General features: G+C 38.7%; 2 protein-coding genes across 2 annotated transcripts in view; one reads left to right on the forward strand and one right to left on the reverse strand.

Moving 5' to 3' along the window:
- The window catches only part of necab2 (N-terminal EF-hand calcium binding protein 2), a 521,316-nt gene that overhangs the window by 370,906 nt on the left and 131,096 nt on the right, over positions 1–19,314 (reverse strand). The gene's annotated exons all lie outside the window — the stretch shown is intronic.
- On the forward strand, positions 619–19,024 carry aars1 (alanyl-tRNA synthetase 1). The gene is made up of 20 exons (XM_044035766.1): positions 619–702; positions 3,570–3,727; positions 4,255–4,443; positions 4,559–4,704; positions 5,487–5,678; positions 6,977–7,121; positions 7,715–7,860; positions 8,510–8,618; positions 9,462–9,612; positions 9,741–9,865; positions 11,566–11,710; positions 11,819–11,997; positions 13,234–13,347; positions 14,204–14,410; positions 14,515–14,699; positions 15,572–15,680; positions 15,991–16,104; positions 16,251–16,457; positions 17,707–17,820; positions 18,114–19,024. The coding sequence occupies exons 2-20, from the start codon at positions 3,584–3,586 to the stop codon at positions 18,291–18,293; spliced, it is 2,901 nt and encodes a 966-aa protein (XP_043891701.1). The 5' UTR covers positions 619–702; positions 3,570–3,583; the 3' UTR covers positions 18,294–19,024.

The following is a 19,314-nucleotide window of genomic DNA, read 5'->3' on the forward strand; positions in this document are numbered from 1 at the left end:
TCGATGCTGGCTCAAAGTACTTTATTTTCTGTTGATCTGTTAATAGTTGTTTAGGTTTGTGAGAATTTGTGTTACTGTGAGAACGTGAAAGTAAACATTTTTGAGTAACACTCAATATCTGTTTTATTTATTGACATATAGAGGGTTGTTGTTTCCTTTGTATTCTCATTTTTAAATCAGTGTAACCTGCTTGAATGGCTCACATTAAGATGTTTAATTTTAATATAAGAGGTTATCGTGACTGTGCCCTGTTTTGCTAGTGAAGTGTAATAGATTGAGGCATTTTCATTGATCATCTAAAGGAATCTTTTCATAATAGTTTGGCAAACTAGGGACCCCCAAACAGCATCTTGCATATAGACATAAACATTGATGCTATAAAATAAGTATTACAAATATGTTCACAAACGTATTTATTTTTATTTTTATTTATTTTCAAACTAACGTCTACTGACACCATGTCGTTCCCATTGCATCAGCCAAGCCGGGTAAGGGCACTGATGTGGCGGGCTCGGCCGTGATTGACAGCTCGCCTGTCCAATAGAATTTGAGCTTTTCTGATGCGACGGAACTGCGAGCCAATTAACAGCCGGCTTGGGCGTGTTCGTCAGCGTTGCGCTTCCCTTCTGGTCCAGCGGCGTGGAGTGAAAGCACTGTGTTTGGGAGCAGTCTCCGATTCATTCTGCGTCAAGAGCGACTTCTGTGAGTATTATCGCCGTTTAAATTAAATAGCAGTGGCCTTATGACGAAATTAAACTGGTTTTCTGTCAGCGCAGTGTAGTGAAAGCTGTCTCTTTGTGCTGGACAAAGAGGAGTAGCATGGCCGGCTAACTTGCTAACGTCAGTTTGTCAAGCTAGTGTCTCTGACAACACAGCAGTTTACAAACCACAGTTTCACCGTCTGATAAAGTGACATCATGGGGGTTTGGAGCACACTTAAGGGTGTTATGTTGTCCGACATGACAGGAACTATCTTCTGATGAATGTTTCTGATCTGTGGGCCTTTATTTACATCACAATTGCAAGTGTTGAGGAGGAGATTACCCATCTGACTCCTGTAATATGCATTGTTTATTGGAAAGGGAGTCTCTTCCTAATTTTTATTTTATGGATACAACAATAATAATAATAATAATTGCAACATTTGGAAATGAAAATGAACATACAGACCTAGTGATTTATTAACCTGTGCTACTAAAGGAGCGCATGATTTTAGATTTTTGTTATTATGATGCCTTATTTTTAACTTCAAGAAGTTCACCAATTCCAGGTTTGCTAAATGTCGATTGAAAAAATCAAGATTTTCTCTTGATTTTTTTCTTATTGAGAAAATAATCAACAGATTAATAGATTATGGGGGAAAAAAATTAGTTGCAGCCCTAATTTGTTCTTATTACGACATTTGGATATCATTACAACATTCTGATTATCTATCCATCGGCACTGAGAAAATGTGCCATGTAAATATAGACCAACATGAAGCTAGAAGTTGACAAACTTGTTTATGCGTAACGTAAAAACACTAATATTTGTGCAATTTGATCCCACGTTGACATTTTGGCCCTTTTTTGTGCCTTTACAATACGGTAGTTCTATGAAATATTCTCTTCTTCACACAGGCTGAAATTTCCATCCCATCACTTAAATGACTCTACTTCCTCTGGTTGTCAACAGGGTTTGGTAGTCAGGATGGGGACAGTGGCTGTTTACTGGCCGCCTGTTGGCCCCAGAGAGCTGTTTGTGCCAGCTGTGTTGTTTCCTTTGCCAGCTAGTCCACAAATGAGTGTATGATGGGTATTTGCCTTTAACAATTATATGGCCCATCTTGTTTTGTGGTTAGAGTGCCTGGTTATGGTCCAAACAATATGATGAAATGAATTTAAATAAATTACATCATTGTTTTTAATTGGTATCAGATCAATGAGTGGGTATTATTCCAAACTTCTATTAAGTCCAGTGTTGCCCAAACTTGTGCCATTGTTGTCCAACATTTCCCAAATATTAATTGTGACAAAAGCAAATTGGCATAAAATATATTTCTGATATTTTCTACTTCTGTACATTTTTCTTTCTCTCTCCAAACCCCGATTGATTTGAATGATTATAACAGGATGTACAGTGAGAGGTGAAATGCTGCTCTTTGTTTGATATTCTTTTTCTATCACAGTTCTCATCTCCTCAGTCTCAGCCTCTTCTTTATAACAATTCAAAGTTCTTCAACGCAAGTTCTCCATTCAACTGGTTTCTCGTCTCCTCAGCCTCTTCCTTTTCCTCTTCTTCTTCTTCTCCTTGTTCTTCTAATAATATCCGACCGGGTGTACACTGTGAGGCGCTTCTTCATTTTTACAAAGGCCACTTGTTGCTGTGGAAATACTGTCCACAGAAACTTTTATCCTTTCTGTCTGCCCTGTGATGCCAACAAAATGGCCTTCTTCTTCTAATAATAATTTCTGGCAATGGAAAGCTTTGGTCTTCTGTACTGAAGAGTCCCACAAGATGGAACTGGATTAGAATCCGAAAGACTTATGGAACGAGGAAAGAATGAGCATGGAGAGGAGGAGAAGAACTGTGAATAAGAACTTAAATCTGGGATTGATTCATGTAGTTATTGATTAATCATTGCAGCCCTATTTTTGAGCAGCAACCTTGAGGAACTCCAGACAAAGCCAAATCAGCATTGCATAACTGATGCAATACTGCACTGATATGACAGTATGGTGTCAGTGGGAACTCAAACTGACTGTCAGGTTGATTATAGTGCACTGCAGCACCTAAAGCCCCAGGATTCCTGAGCTGATCTTAGTTTATGAGGAAAAAAACCCAAAGGCCAAATCTACGAAGAGAGCCGGTTCAGACATGTACAGCTTACAAACGGACTTGATGATTGGACAAGGGTCGACATATGGCTCAGACAATACTTTATAGCCGACTTATTTATTTTAATACATTTGTAAATTGAATATCTGCTGGTTTCAACTGTTAGAGTCTAACCTTGGTTGTTGGAAAAAATGCAGTTGAATATTTTTTTCCCCACTATTTTGACACTGACATTAGAAGTCCTGTCTTCTTAAACATGTTAATTCACAACAACTAGTACTAGTTTTCTTTGACGTGTGCTTTCCCCTCATTTTTTTGCCCTCAACTGGTTAAACTGGTTTGTTACTGGAAATATTGCTTCTTGGTGCCTTGCGGCAGAACGAGTGAATTCACTGCAGCAAAACGGGTAAATTAACTATTCATAAAATTTTTAAAAAATTAAAAAAATATATTTTTCTAATTATCTAATTTAAAATAATCTAATATCAGATAATTGGATGTAAATTTGTTAGAGGACTTAAAAGAAAATTTCTCACAACCCATCTGTGGGCCTCAACCCAGTTTTTGGGAATCATTGTGGATCCAGACTAGACTTGCTGCTACATCACTATATCTAAGAAGTTAGCACTGGCTCAGGTGAAGATTAGCTGTTCTCCAAACATTGGTTTTCAAATCTTCATGCTATGAAAAACCATAATGAACCCAGGACAATTGAATTTTAAATGTCTTGCAACCTTGTATTTCTCTTTCAGAGAGCTGTTTCAGGATGGACTCCCATTTGACCGCAGCTCAGATCCGTGAGAAGTTCATTGACTTCTTCCGACGCTATGAACACCAGTACGTCCACTCGTCGGCCACCATCCCACTGGACGACCCCACGCTGCTGTTCGCCAATGCTGGCATGAACCAGGTACTTTCTCCATATATCCACATCTATACTGTGTTGTCACACCTGTACAAGGAAGCCTTTGTTTTTCTTGCTCTTTCTGACTAAAGACAACTTATAAACATGTCCACAGATAAAAATTGAATGTGACTGACTTAATGTGAAACAAACAAGACCGAAGTAGCAGAGTGTTATTGCTATTGACAAGATGACGTGATGGCTGTATTGGAATCCAATGTCAGGGTTTTTGAGGTTGCTCCAACTTTTTGAGTTGTAAATCCCAGCTTCTGATCCAGGAACTCGGAAGTTCACACTTCCAACTACAACTGGAATGCACCATCAGATGCAGCTGTGGAATTTTAAATCAACAATGTACTTTTCAAACATTCAAATGCTGGGTTATCCAGAAGCAGAATTTCCAAATTTCTGTTCTCCTCACTCTGTCAGGCTCTGGTTTCATACCTACTGATTTTAGCAATGTTTTTGGTGGTGCTGTACAGTTTTCTTAAACTAGTCACAAATAAGTTTGTTTTTATATAACTGTCTCGTAGTTCAAGCCGATCTTCCTGAACACCATCGACCCTTCCCACCCTATGGCCAGGCTGCGTCGCGCTGCCAACACCCAAAAGTGTATCCGCGCGGGAGGCAAACACAACGACCTGGACGATGTGGGTAAAGATGTCTACCACCACACCTTCTTCGAGATGCTGGGTTCCTGGTCCTTTGGGGACTACTTTAAGGTAATATGTCGACAGCCCTTGTAGTTTTATGAGAACACTAGGGTTACTTTCTATCACACATATGTCTTATTGTCCACTCTTGTCTAATCTCCTTCTTCCCTCTCGTCACTTGCAGCACCTGGCCTGTAAAATGGCCTTGGAGCTGCTGACCCAGGAGTTTGGTATTGACATAGAGCGTCTGTATGTCACCTACTTCGGGGGATGCGAGGAAGCAGGACTGGAGCCCGACCTGGAGTGTAAACAGATCTGGATCGACTTGGGGTGAGTTTAAAAATAAGATCTACTCTTAATTATGTTTGCCTTTTGAGTAACTTTTAATAACTACCCTTCCCTGTGAATTATTTTCCATGCCCTGCATCATCTCCCAGGATAAGTTAATGGCTTCAATAGAATTTATACATGGCTCTTATTTTGTGTTTGTGCACGACAGCCACACTGTCTTATTTTTCCCTGTTCAGATTAATTGCTTAATGTTGTGAGATTGTTCCCCGGAGAACTTCCTTTCTTGTCCTCCCCAAGTGCCACAGAAACAGAGAACTTGTTACAACAACAGCCCGAAGGATAATCTGTTTCTCTTCACTTCTCCACATCCCCGTCTCACATCACATCTCATCATAATTTATCTTTTACATTGAAGATTTACCTTTGGCCCTTCAACAGTGCAGTGTTTTGTGAACATAAGAAATTAAGATTTTAGACCTTATGCTATACATTTTTATCTTAATAAGCCACTGATTTTCATTGATGAACAGATTATTATTACATATTTATGCAAGTTTCTTGTCTATAGATGCTTGATAAATAATCAATGCAGTGCAGTAAATCTTGTTTTTCCTTCAAAGGTTTATTTCACATGATTTAATGATCTTTTTTCTGTATTTATTATTCAATTTATTTTGAAGATCAGCATCGGCCACTGAAAAACTCATATTGGTCGACCCTAGTATCCATGTGGCTTTTCTTGTGGTTGCTGGTTTATTTTTTGTTTATGTAAATACATTTTTTTTACATCTTAATATAAGTAACGCTGTCTTCTCTCTCAGAATTGACGAGGCTCGCATCCTGCCCGGCAGTATGAAGGATAACTTCTGGGAGATGGGAGACACCGGCCCCTGCGGCCCCTGCAGTGAGATGCACTTCGACCGCATCGGAGGCAGAGACGCCTCTCACCTGGTGAACATGGACGACCCCAACGTCCTGGAGATCTGGAACCTGGTGTTCATCCAGTTCAACAGGTAAATGGACGCAACAATATAACTGCATCAGAATGTCTAATTAATAACATACCTTGTATGTATGTAAGTTGCAAATCAGTCCTTTTGCAGACGTAATCAGTCGTGACAAGAGCAAATTTGTGCATAGTGTAGCAACTAATTTGCAGACCTATCTGACATAACACCTCAAGAGATGTTTGGTAGATAATTTGCAACTTCATTTATTGCATGTCATTTAAGAATTATACACACAAATCTAAACAAAAGGTTAAAGAAAGTATTCTTATTTCTAATGAGGACCAAGAAAACACAAAATACAATAAACAAAATGCTACTTATAATGTGTCTTCTCTGAATTAATTAGCCCTGTGTTTGTGTAATGCACCAAATTGTTCATTTCAGTTGATGGATCACAGGTGTTGAGCTGGATTGATCTGAATTACTTGTTCTTGTTGGATTTGTTGTTGTTGTTGTTTTTCAAGTCCCATCTTTTTTCTTTTTTGTTCCAGTTTAAACCTGTAACCAGTTCAGTCGAAAATAATTACAACTTATGTGACAGCAACATATCTAAATATAAACCTAACCTGAACTTCTCATCAGGTTAGGTGACGTTGGAATTTGGACACACCTTTGTCATTGTTTGTCAGTACATGTGTCCAAAGCAGTCATTGTGAAAGTGAAAAACAGATCTTCTAGATATCAGGGATGGGTATTTCAAGCAAAAATGCTCGTCTACAATTGTGTGTGTATTCTCCGCGATTATTCGTAGTCATCTCTTACCTTGTGAAAACCCTGCCACTCATCATGAACCTGGCTCTGAAGTATGAAAAGTTCCTTTGACCTGTCTGATCTACCAGAGGATCAGTAACTTTTTTTAGTGATGTTCTTTCTTTAATATAATCCAACAAATAATCAAATAGTCATAGCCACCCTGACTTAAAAGTAGATTATTTGTAAATAATTAATAAACTTACACAAGAAATTCCTGAATACCACCCCTAACCTTTCACTTTTTATCGATGGCATACAATCATGAGCCAAATCACTATGTCAATCCTGATTAAAGCAAACCTCTTCTTTACAGACATCCTTTATGAATTTGTGAATTAATAATTTGTGGAAGATGTTTGGGAAAACAAATTTCAACTTGGTTTTATGCACGTTCTTGAATACATATGCACAAAGAGTTTGAGGAAATTCTGTGATTCTGTTCCACGACCCATCTGTGGTTCCCAAACCCAGACTTTGGGAATCACTACGTTCTATAATGAATTTATCATCCACTTCTTTACTGATGAGTTAATCTGGGTTTTGTTCAGAGAGTCTGAGACGGAGCTGAAGCCGCTGCCTAAGAAGAGCATTGACACAGGAATGGGTCTGGAGCGCTTGGTGTCTGTGCTGCAGAACAAAATGTCCAACTACGACACAGACCTCTTTGTCCCCTACTTTGAAGCCATTCAGAAGGTATGTCAAAATTTGCGTTACTGAACTTTGCTTAGCTGATACCTGATTCCTAACTAAAAATCGTGTGCTTCAAAAGAAAATATCAACATTTTTGTGAGGAAAATAAACAAAAAGGTAGGTTTAGAAATGTTATCTCAACGTTAGCATGCACCATGCACCAATTTCTGCCATTGTAATAATAATGAAAACTCGTTAATAAGTAGAGATGAGGTCAGATACTGGTCAAAATCACTGGTTTGTATATCAATAAAAATATACTAAATGCAGACTGTAACAACTAATAAAAAGCAGTAAATGAGTCATGTTGTGGGCTGTTTGTCTTTATTTCTATTTGACTATTGTTTCACAGTTATTCAGTCCAATCCAGTTTAACAAGTGCGGTAGACAAAAACAAATAATAGAAAGCTTGAAAAAGAGCAAAAGAAAAACCACTGTGAGTAATTGTTGGGCTGGTTTACTTTGACAAACTTAAACAATATTAATTTGTTTAAAAACTTTCTATTTATATTTACTTGGATTACATCCATACATGATCCATGTTTGGGGATGAGGGAAAACGTGCAGTCCCAACACAGTTTTGTGTTTTGTTTCAGGGAACTGGTGCTCGCACTTACACTGGTAAAGTCGGTGCTGAGGACGCTGACGGCATCGACATGGCTTACCGCGTGCTGGCCGACCACGCCCGCACCATCACCATCGCCTTGTCTGATGGTGGCCGACCGGACAACACGGGAAGAGGGTGAGACGCGTAGAAATGTCTGATTGGGAATATACTGTATGTAGAGCTCCGGACATCACGTTGCTCACGTCGCTCATTCACTGCACATTTTAACTTCCCCAATATACAACCTGACAGTATTCAAATGTCTACAGCTTTCTGATAAAGTCTTTGTTATGTCATGTAAAATAAGCAAGATATTTCAGTCTTCTATGCTCACTTTAAGCCTGTTTTATGGCAGTGATCCACTTCTGCTGTGTCTCAGGATCTTTGGTGATCCAGTTAAATGTTTTAAACTTTGCTTGTCCATGGCTGTTCTGTTATCTGAGGGTACAACAGCTGTCTACCGTCTTCACTTCACAGCTAAATAAAGAGTTGCCTGACCCATTGCCTGGTATAGATACTGCCTGGTATATACAGTATGTCTGTGGATTTTAATAGTGTAGCTTCTTGCCAGAATTGCTTTGTTTTCGATTCTTAGTGATCATGTGATGTGAGGTTCTGGAACTCATTTTGCAGGATAGTTTGAAAATGTAAGTTGTGTAATTTGTTGATTCACTGCTGTCAAACATTAGAGTTTATACAATATTTCAAAAAACAAAAAAGTTTTATATGACATGGATATTAGCACAAGGGTTTTATGTTGATTTTTTTTTTATTGCTTCTTTAGTTACGTGTTAAGGAGGATTCTTCGCCGTGCGGTCCGTTACGCCCACGAGAAGCTCGGGGCTCAGAGAGGCTTTTTTGCCACTTTGGTGGACGTGGTCGTCAGCTCTCTGGTAAGATATATTTTTCCGCTAGGGCTGCAACTAAACATTTATTTTCCTTATCGATCAATGTTTCGGTCATTTGAATCAATCAGTTGGTGTTTGGTCCATAAAATGTCAGAATGTGGAAAAAAAATTGTGATCTTGTTCAGTTTTAATGATTTTTTTTAATTATATGGCGCCAAGAAACAAGATAATATTCACATTGAAGAAACGTAGTGTTATAGTTTTAAATAAATAAACAAGTTCTGATTTTTCAAACTGGTAACTTTAATAATCCATTAACAACTACAGCCCTACTTCCTTTCCGTTTTTATTTCAATATATCCACTTTTTCCTCAGTAAGCTGTGTGTGTGTCAGTATTACATTTACTTTAAATTCATAAGAATTTGTTAAAAGTAAAGTAGTCATTGGTGGTTTCACATTAACCTTTTAGCATTTAGTGACTTGGGTGATCTGAGCGAGAATGACAGTTCTGTTAGCAGTGACATTTGGGTCGTATCCAATGCTGCAGCACTGACAAAAACCTATGCTGCACAGAAACCAAGACAGGAAGAGTAGTCGTACAATACGCGCAACACAATAAAGTGTGAGCGATTTCCTTGAGTCATCTGTTGTGTATGAAGCACTGATGAGCGGAGCTCAGGAACGAGTGAGTGTTTTAATAACCTGCAGATAAAACCCTACCTACTGCACATTTAAAATGGCTTACATTAAAAACTAAATTGCAGATATACCTCATATTCACTGTTTTCTATCATCATCATTTAACACCACAGTAACATCTTCAGGTTTCCAGCCCTCCCTTCCTTTTCAAAATCAATCCCCACCTGATCACACTCTCTTCTCTCCAGGGCAACGCATTTCCAGAGCTGAGGAAAGACCCAGAGATGGTGAAGGATGTTATTAATGAGGAGGAGACACAGTTCCTCAAAACGCTCAGCAGGGGGCGGCGTATCCTGGACAGAAAGATCATGAGTCTAGGAGAAAGCAAAACCATCCCAGGTGAGATGCCCTCAACATGTTCTGCATGACTTTAGTGGCTCTTTTTTGTGTATTTATAAACAGATTAATAATTACACAGATTACACCTACTTGCATGTTAAGATTATTTTCTCTCTGTGTGTGTCCAGGCGACACAGCGTGGCTGCTGTACGACACGTATGGTTTCCCGCTGGACCTGACCTCCCTCATCGCAGAGGAGAAAGGCATGCTGGTGGACTTGGCCTCGTTCGAGGAGGAGAAGAAGGCAGCACAGGTGAGGAGATGGATGCTGTGATTGTTTGTTTGAATTTGGCCGTGACCGCTGTGACCGAGGTAAAACTTCACTGAGCTGTGTTTGGGGTCCTCTCCCGTGGGAAACACTGTTTTTGCCTCGTGTCAGCGTTCTGCGATATTGCCCTGTAAGTGAAAGAAAAAAAAAAATCGACTTTTAATTATATTTACTTTTATAGTCCCATTCTAATCCCTGGTTGTTTGATTTAGCGAGATGATTGATTTCCTTTGCTGTCATACTGCAGCATTGTGCTGCTGCCTAATGTCTGAATGCACATCGAGCACTTTATTAATAGGAACACTTATTGTTCTTGTTCAGGCCACAGACTGGAAAATGGACATAGTCGTCTGGTTGTAAAACAAACTCCCGTTTTTTTTAAAAGCCTCTACTTCAGTGGTTCTCAAACTTTTTACACCAAGTACCACCTTATTAATATATATTAATATTATTAAATATTGAGTTTTATTCCTAATAAGATCATTTGCATTCGGGAACATGATAATTTCTAGGTTTGACACACTGATCAACATTTTTCAGCATTTTCTGACATTTTATGGACCAAATGAATTGTGAAAATAATCGTAAGTTGCAACCCTAAATCATTCAAATGATGTTATTTTCACAACCAGCAGAGTTGCTTCCCTGGTGGCTTACTGCTGCTTCCTTCATTATTCATGGGACACATGACTGTCTGTTACCTGATCAGTACCACAAACCTGCTTTATTCTTTATTCTTTATTCTACCCATGTGGGAAAGTGTGGCTCCTTCCTGCACAGCACATGTGTGAAGGATCAGATAATGACAACGTCCTTGTTTACACGCAGAGACCATCTTTGCTCTCCTCTTTATGGTGTGGATTTCATAGGCTGCAGGAAACTTTCCTTCCTTAAACTGCATTGCACAATTTTTGCAGATTTGTCGGCTGCACAATTAATACATGGATAACTGGAGAAGAGAGACATTATAATTATCATTATTTGAACATTTGCCCTCTTGAACTGTGAGTAAACTAACCAAAGTTTACCAATTATATCCATATTATCTAAAAACCCTGCAGACAACAGCTTAAACTTTTGTTTTTATTTGTTATTAGAGACATCATTTTATTTAACTTCTTTTCTCTTGGCTTCTCCGTCTCCAGGGGTTTCTACCACAGCGAAACGATCCACATGATTTACAATAATATATTTTCTTGGTCTGTTGAGTTGAATTACAGTAGAGACTGCACACAAACTGTTTTGTTCATTATTGATTTTTAACTTTTCATTACGATGCGTCTTGGCTGGACTTTTGTTACCTTGTGGACGTGCACAGGAAACAAAAATCACTAAACTATAATTTAAAGAAAACCCCTTACATTCATTTTGGTTTTACTTTGAATTTGATAGAGTTGGAGATTGTAGACTCTCACTGATGGAGACGTTTTCCCAAACTTTCTTAAATTAAACGACAACTAAACTAAACATAGTTCTCTAAACACGTGTTTCTCAGTTATTTTTGATAGTCTAATCATTTAGACTACTGTAATCAGAGGAATAGTCAAACCAAATAGTCGATTATCAAAGTATTTGGTGATTGAATTGTTGAGTTTTACCTCAAAATTGTTTTAAAAAATTGTTTTAGCTGCTGTTGAGTTTCTTTAAGTAAATAACAAAACACAACTGTGTGTGTGCGCTTGCAGCTGAAGTCTCAGGGTAAAGGTGCAGGAGATAACGATCACATCATGCTGGACATCTACGCCATCGATGAACTGAGGAACAAGAACGTACCGGCCACAGACGACTCTCCCAAATACAAATACACCTCGGATGAAAGCGGGAAATACGGTGAGTGACATGAGACGCATGTTCACTCCGAGTTCATTTCAGTTCTGTATTTTCACCACGTTCGTGCTCTGACCTTACTTGGTCCTTCCTGTTAATAATGTGTTTCAGAGTTCAATCAGACCACAGCTACGGTGCTTGCCCTGCGTCGCGACCGTGCCTTCTGCGATGAGGTGACCACAGGTCAAGAGTGCGGTGTGCTACTCGACCAGACGTCCTTCTACGCCGAGCAGGGCGGACAGACGTTTGACGAGGGCTTCATACTTCGAGAGGACGACAACGCGGAGGACGTAAGTGCAAGAAAAAAAGACAATAAACTAACATTTTTTCTGTACTAAGTAATTACATATGGGACAATAGCGTAGAGAGAATGTTCCGTGTGCACAAAGACAGACTCGCCACAACATGACCATATAACATGTCAAATTAACACTGTGTGTGTGTGTGTGTGTGTGTGTGTGGTAAAATAAGGTATTTTTTTAAGGTATTTTGATCTCTGATAAATATCAACACATTGAATTATGACCAATATATAACTCATGATAATCAGAAATGACAATAATTAGAAATTGTAATTCTCTCTTAGTCATATTTAGTTTTTTAATAAGATTCAGTAAAGACATATTAATAAAACTGTATTAATGTCAAGTTACCCAGCAGCACATCTTAAGTAATTATGTAATCTGTGCTAAAGGATCATTTATAATAAAATATAAATGGTATGAACATTGAGTACTGTCAGTGAGTACAGAGGTCTGTTTTTGACACACTAACCATGAGTCTACTGATTCTATTGAAAATAGCTGCACTGATGCAGGTTTACATTGCTAAATGCTAATTATACTATATTACATATATTCATAGTTGTATGTTAAAATGCATGTTTATCATTTATTTACCTAAAGGAGCATCCAATCTTGTCAGAGGCATCATTAGAGTCGTTTTCCCAAACTAAATACAAACAAATCAACATTTCTGTCACAACACACAATCACTTTTTATTTACTTTTAAATGTGGAGGAAAAAAAAAACCCATAATAATGATCACAGTCTAATCTCCACAGCAGACTGGGTGTGTAACAGTTTGTATAGAACTGTGCTGGCTCTGATCGCTTGTGCAAATTGTGCCTGCAAAATAGACAAATAGAGACTCGACAATGCGACAAAAGGCTGCTAAATAAAATCCATCAGCTTTGGCTGAAGAGGAGAGATACATTTGTGTTGTCTTTGTCTCATGAGTGAGAGCTCGGAATGGCACAAGGATGTTTTTTATATCGCAGTTTCCAAACGGCTGTCTCGTCACTTTATTCCCTTTGTCTTCATTTCTTCGTTTTCTTTTCTTTTTTTTGCCGAGGACGAGAAGTCTTTGTTCTCCGACACAAATTGTCAATTAAAAAAACTTTGTTTGTTTTTGTTCTTGAGTTCGTAAAATGAAATACCCTATTGTCACAAAGCATCAGACGGCTTTCTCACTGAGGCAGATTTAATGCTTTTCTTTTGTCTGTTTCTCGTGTCTTTGTTTGCAGCGGATGGAGTTCACGGTGAAGAACACTCAGGTGCGAGGCGGTTACGTCCTCCACGTGGGAACCGTCTACGGAGCGCTGAAGGTCGGAGACCGCGTCGTCTTACACGTAGATGAGGTGAGTCTCAAACGTCTGACATTATAATTTTAGCTCCCAGTCATCTTCATTATAGGACATAAAGACAGGAGCTTCTCAAACACAAAACGTAGGCAAATTGGAATAAATTAATAAGCGCGACATGTTTGCTTCCTTTAAATTGAGCTGTCAAGAAGAAAATGGAGGATTCTTTTGTTTAAAGCATCTCATTCATTCAGACAAAAATAATACAAATACAGAGGCAAGGTTTATTTTTTTAATGAAGGAAATGATCACATTTAAACAAAGGACACCTGGAAACAATTATTTTTAATGGAACAATTGTTAATAAAACAGATTTTTGATGAAAATATCCAGTTCATTAAGAAAAAACAGAGCAAAAAGAACTGACATCTGTTTTAATGAAAATATAAACTCTGAAACAATTCAGAAACTGCAAAAAGTATTTAGTATAAAAACAATTGTATTTCAGAAAAACAGCTTTATTTTTTATGAAAATTTGTATGGAACGTTTTAATAATTCAGCTTTATATTATTTTTTTAATGATATAAAATGTGTTGTTTCAGAAAGAAACAACTGAAATCTTTATGGAAAATGTTTAGTTAATCAGAAATGTATTTTATATGAAGAATTAATAATGATAATAATATAATAATTACAAAAAGAATGCAGAAATGTATCTTTTTTGAGGAAAATTATCTCACCAACTTTAAGAAAATCAGTATTTTATTTTTTAAGAGGGGAAAAAGATAATTTTTGTTATAATAGATAACTAATTTTAATAACCCATTTTTTTAAATGTAATAAATATCCATACAATCGTATGTTTGCTCAGCCTCAGCAGCTCTTAGTTGTTTACCTGTTGTCTCTCTCCAGGCTCGTCGCAGGCTCATCATGAACAACCACACCGCCACACACATCCTGAACTTCGCCCTCAGAGGAGTTCTGGGAGAGGCCGACCAGAGGGGGTCGCTGGTCGCTCCCGACCGCCTGCGGTTTGACTTCACAGCCAAAGGTGCGCTGAGCACAGGGGAGATCCGCCGCACCGAGGAGATCGCCTGTGCCATGATAAGAGACGCTAAGGTCAGTGTGTGTTTGGGAAAACAATATTTGATTTCTGTGTCTGTGTCGTCTGCACCAGAACTTCAGTCCTGATCTCAGTGTAACGTGGTTTTATAATCTTGCAGCCCGTCTACGCCCTGGACACCCCGCTGGCAGAAGCTAAAGCCATTCAGGGTCTTCGTGCCGTGTTTGACGAGACTTACCCTGACCCCGTGCGAGTCGTGTCCATCGGCATCCCCGTCCAGGACCTGCTGGACGACCCCAACAGCGCTGCTGGTTCTCTCACCTCCATCGAGTTTTGTGGTGGAACGTGAGTATGATGTTTTTCTTTCTCTTTCGTGCAAACTTGGAGATGTAAAAAAACTGTCCTGTTTGCGTGCTTCTCTGGTGGGCTTCAAACCAAATCCGTTATCTGTTGTGTAGAAACCTGGAATACTTCCACACGTCACTTTTCAGATGCTTTGATATTGTGACTGTCTGATCAGGAGAGCAGGTTAGGTCCCAGTGTCACTGTGGCTCTCAGTCCTGGTCAGTCCTGGATGTGAAGGTTTTGATTGTATAAGTTACAATAAACAACACTTTCGTCACTCTTGTTTTTCTGCAAAGTTTCAGTAAACATCATAAAGTGGAAAATAAGAATCATTCAGCTGTCTGTTAACAAGTTACACAGCAACTCCTCACATGAAATATTAATCAGTTTTCCCTTGTGTATTGTCCCATCATCAAAGCCTTAAACTATTTTAGAGTTGCTCCACTGACTTTTACAGTGGCTGCTCCTCGCTGTCAAATTAAAAAGCCATGACGTCCCCGACCCGCACGGATCTGACACAAATCATAGCAACACTTTTCATTTCATGTGTTTACTGCGGGAGTCAGTGATTTTTCAGCGTGTATACAGGTGTGGAAAAGTGCCCTATATATATATATATAAAGTGTTAGATTGGGTTTAATCAATCTTCCTTTTTAAGTGAAATTCCACCATCTTGTTCTGCTTCAGGTTTAAAAAACTATTTGTCTCATTGTTGTCTCCTGCTACAAACACTCCCTCTGTTCCTGCTGCTGTTTTGTGATGTTTCCTCTAAACGCTGCTGCTGCTGTTCCTCTTCAGCTCTTGTTTTCCTCTTCCTCCCACACTCATGAATCGCTGCTGGTAACATAGCGTTGGTGTCTGCTTATCTACAGCCATCTGCAGAACTCTGGTCATGCTGCGCCATTTGTCATAGTCTCTGAGGAGGCCATCGCTAAGGGCATCCGCCGCATTGTTGCTGTGACAGGAGCAGAGGCGCAGAAGGTCCACACACACACACACACACACACACACACACACACACACACACACCCACACTTGTAGAAAAGTTTTGTTGATATTATAAACAAAGTAGAGAATCATTTTCTTCCCCTCACAGTGGATGTAATATTAAAAAGGCACATCATTTATTGGTGAAGTTGCAGCTAAATTTCCCCTCACCTTACTTTCTTTTAAGTGTGATGGGGAAACTATCAACACTTTGTTTTATCCTCCTTTTTCCCTTTATTTCTACATTAATGTTTTGCTCTCTTTCTTCCCCGCCGTTCAAACTCTTGTGTTTTTTCTTTGCCAGGCTCAGAGAAAAGCTGATGCCCTCAATCAGTCTCTGTCTGCTCTGGCAGAGCGGGTGAAGCAGCAGACCGCTCCCAACAAGGACGTACAGAAAGAGATCGCAGACATGACTGAGGTAATACGCAACTCCAACCCCCTGAAATATGACATCTATTTATTTGCTTAAAGATGTATGATAATGAAGGTCAGGCGAATATGAGAGTAAATGTTCCGTCTTCCTTCTGCTGCGGCATCACCTTGTGTCTTGTGCTCCGTCTGCAGTCCATAGGCACAGCAGTGATCTCCCAGTGGCAGAAGGACGAGATGAGGGAATCTCTGAAGGGCCTGAAGAAAACCATGGACGACCTGGACCGCGGCTACAAGGCCGACATCCAGAAGAGAGTCCTGGAGAAGACCAAGGAGGTGATCGAGGGCAGCCCCAACCAGCCACTGCTCGTAATGGAGATGGAGACCGGAGCCTCAGCTAAGGTAAAAGTCGGGATTAAGTTGTTTTATTCAACATTGAGTCACTATATATATGTATATATATATATATAGATATATAGATATATATATATATATATAGATCTATAGATATATATATATATAGATATATATACTGTAGATATGTGTGTGTATGTATATGTATGTATATATGTATATGTATGTATGTATGTATGTATATATAGATATATTTCATATATATATATATATATATATAGATATGTGTGTGTATGTATATGTATGTATATATTTTTAAGAGGGGAAAAAGATAATTTACATGTATATATATAGTGACTATATATATGTGTATACATATATACACATACATATATATATATATATATATATATATATGAAATAAGGAGTACATGACATCATCTAAATATTACAACTACTAACTACTGTTACACAAACATGAGAATTGTTTCCAATGATTATTTTCAAAATTATTATTTCTGTATAGTTGTTTCTTCCATAAAATGCAGACAATGTAAATCAGTGCTTCTAAAACTTCAGTATAACATCCAAAAGACACAAAGATGCTTAGTTTTCTGTCATAGTTTGTTTAAAAACTTCATTTTAACTGATTAATCAATTGCCAAAAAGGTGCAGATTTATTGATTATTATTATTAATATTATTTTTAGATATAGATTGGTGTTTTGAAAAGAGTGTGGTTGCAGGTGACGTATGTAAAAACTCCCGGTTTCAAAATATTTTCAGATTTGAAAATGCTCAGCTCTACTGAAAACTATGATACTCGGTATCAGTTTGATTCTGGCCAAAATAACAGGATTAAATATTTTTTAAACCAAGAATTAGAATCAATACCCATCATAAAACGCGCTAAAGTAAAGGCTGCAAATGTCTGCGTATTAGCAGCTAAACTGATTAAAAGACTGTAATGTGACTGATATCATATTGGACACAAAAACTATGATGTCCTTACTATAAAACAAGTTTATAAAGGAATAATTAATGCACTCACACTTCTACATCGACTTGTACAGAAGAACAATTGGGATGCACAAACACAATTAAAATTCTGTTTGTTCTGCTGTATTGAATATTTTCCCCGGCTCAGACTTGAGGCTCATCCCTTTGTGTTATTACCACGGGAGCGGCTGAGCTCTGTGGCCTCGTTAGTTCTGACCTTGAGATATCAATATTGCTGATTAAGTAGACTTATTTGTGTGTCTCCCTCCCTCCTATTTCTTTTCTTCTCTTCCTCTCAGGCTCTGAACGAGTCTCTGAAGCTACTGAAGTCCAGTTCTCCTCAGACTGCGGCGATGCTCTTCACCGTAGACCCCGAAGCCGGCAAGATCACCTGCCTGTGTCAAGTCCCTCAGGTAGAGAGCGGCGTTTCTCAAAACTTTGTAAAGACGGAAAACTTATCGTGACCCAAAAATCACAATATAAATCCAATTTGAATTGGTAAATTAATTTTATACATGTTATTTAAAGCGTATGCACATAAATCTTAATTTAAAGCTTGACAAAGTGCTTGGGAACCCGAAAAGAAAAAAATCTGTCAGCCCTGACCCAGTCTTTGGGAATCACAGAGGTCACAGAACATTATTCAGTCACATGATGTGAAGGCGTGAGCTGCAAACTCACCACATCGAATCTTCTCTCTCCGCAGGACGTGGCTAACCGCGGCCTGAAGGCCAGTGAGTGGGTTCAGGAGCTGTGCCCCCTGCTGGACGGAAAAGGAGGCGGAAAGGACATGTCTGCTCAGGCCACGGGCAGGAACACGCAGTGCCTGACGGAGGCACTACAGATGGCCAACGAGTTTGCACGACTCAAACTGGGAGAAAACTAAGAGCAGAGAGGGACAAGGAGAGGAATTAGGAATTGTCGAAACATCCGCCTCCTTTACTGTCTCTCGTCTCTGTTTGGGTCTGAAAAGATTTTTACAAAACAAAAACGTCCAGGTTTCTCACTCTGGCCATTCAGCATACACACATTGACGCTTAGCCAGCAATAAATCAATAAATGAGCCACTCGAATATTTATGGATGGAACGAATCATTGCTGACTTCAACAAGTAAAATTCTACTCTGGGGAAACTGTTCATGTTTCATGCAGGTGAAAGAGGAATGGCACATTATTTTGAGAGTAACGTTATCATGTCTGTGTCGTCATTATGTGCATGTGCACAGAGGAAATTTAAAATAATTAGGGATTTTAAATCGTCTAGCAGCTCAGATTCTCGTTGCTCTTAATCTGACACTTCCATCTTGCGTCTGTTTCAGCTCACCTTTGCCCTCTTAATTTAACGTTTGGCTTCCTCGTCCAGTTCAGACACATTAAGAGGCCGAAGCCATGTGTTTAACATGCTGTAGCTGTATGATAGTCTTGCTTTTCATGTCATAATTTAGTAAATGTATTCATTAACTGTATAAAAGAAAAGAAATAATGATGAAGAACTGAACTCGACTTCCCCTGACGTTTACTATTATTGATTCAGTGAAGATTGTTGCCGCTGTAGCTGTTCCCATGTCAGAGAGACAATGTCATGTTATGGAATAAATGCAACTGGTGGATATTCAATAAGCGTGTGTGTGTGTGTGTGTGTGTGTGTATGTGTTCTTTTCTCAAACCATCTTAGAAAAATGTATTAGTAGTAATATTTTAGAGATACAGTAACTGCAAATGTCTTAGGCCACCTGTCAACAAAAAGTTTAGTATGTCGTACAAAATTTGACAAAAATGTCAATGTTTAGTATGTCGTCCAAAATTTGACAAAAATGTCATAGTTTAGCATGTCGTCCAAAATTTGACAAAAATGTCATCCTTTTGTATGTCGTCCACAATGTGACAAAAATGTCATAGTTTAGTAT

Source organism: Solea senegalensis, linkage group LG10, assembly GCF_019176455.1.
Source record: "Solea senegalensis isolate Sse05_10M linkage group LG10, IFAPA_SoseM_1, whole genome shotgun sequence".
Taxonomy (NCBI): Eukaryota; Metazoa; Chordata; class Actinopteri; order Pleuronectiformes; family Soleidae; genus Solea; species Solea senegalensis.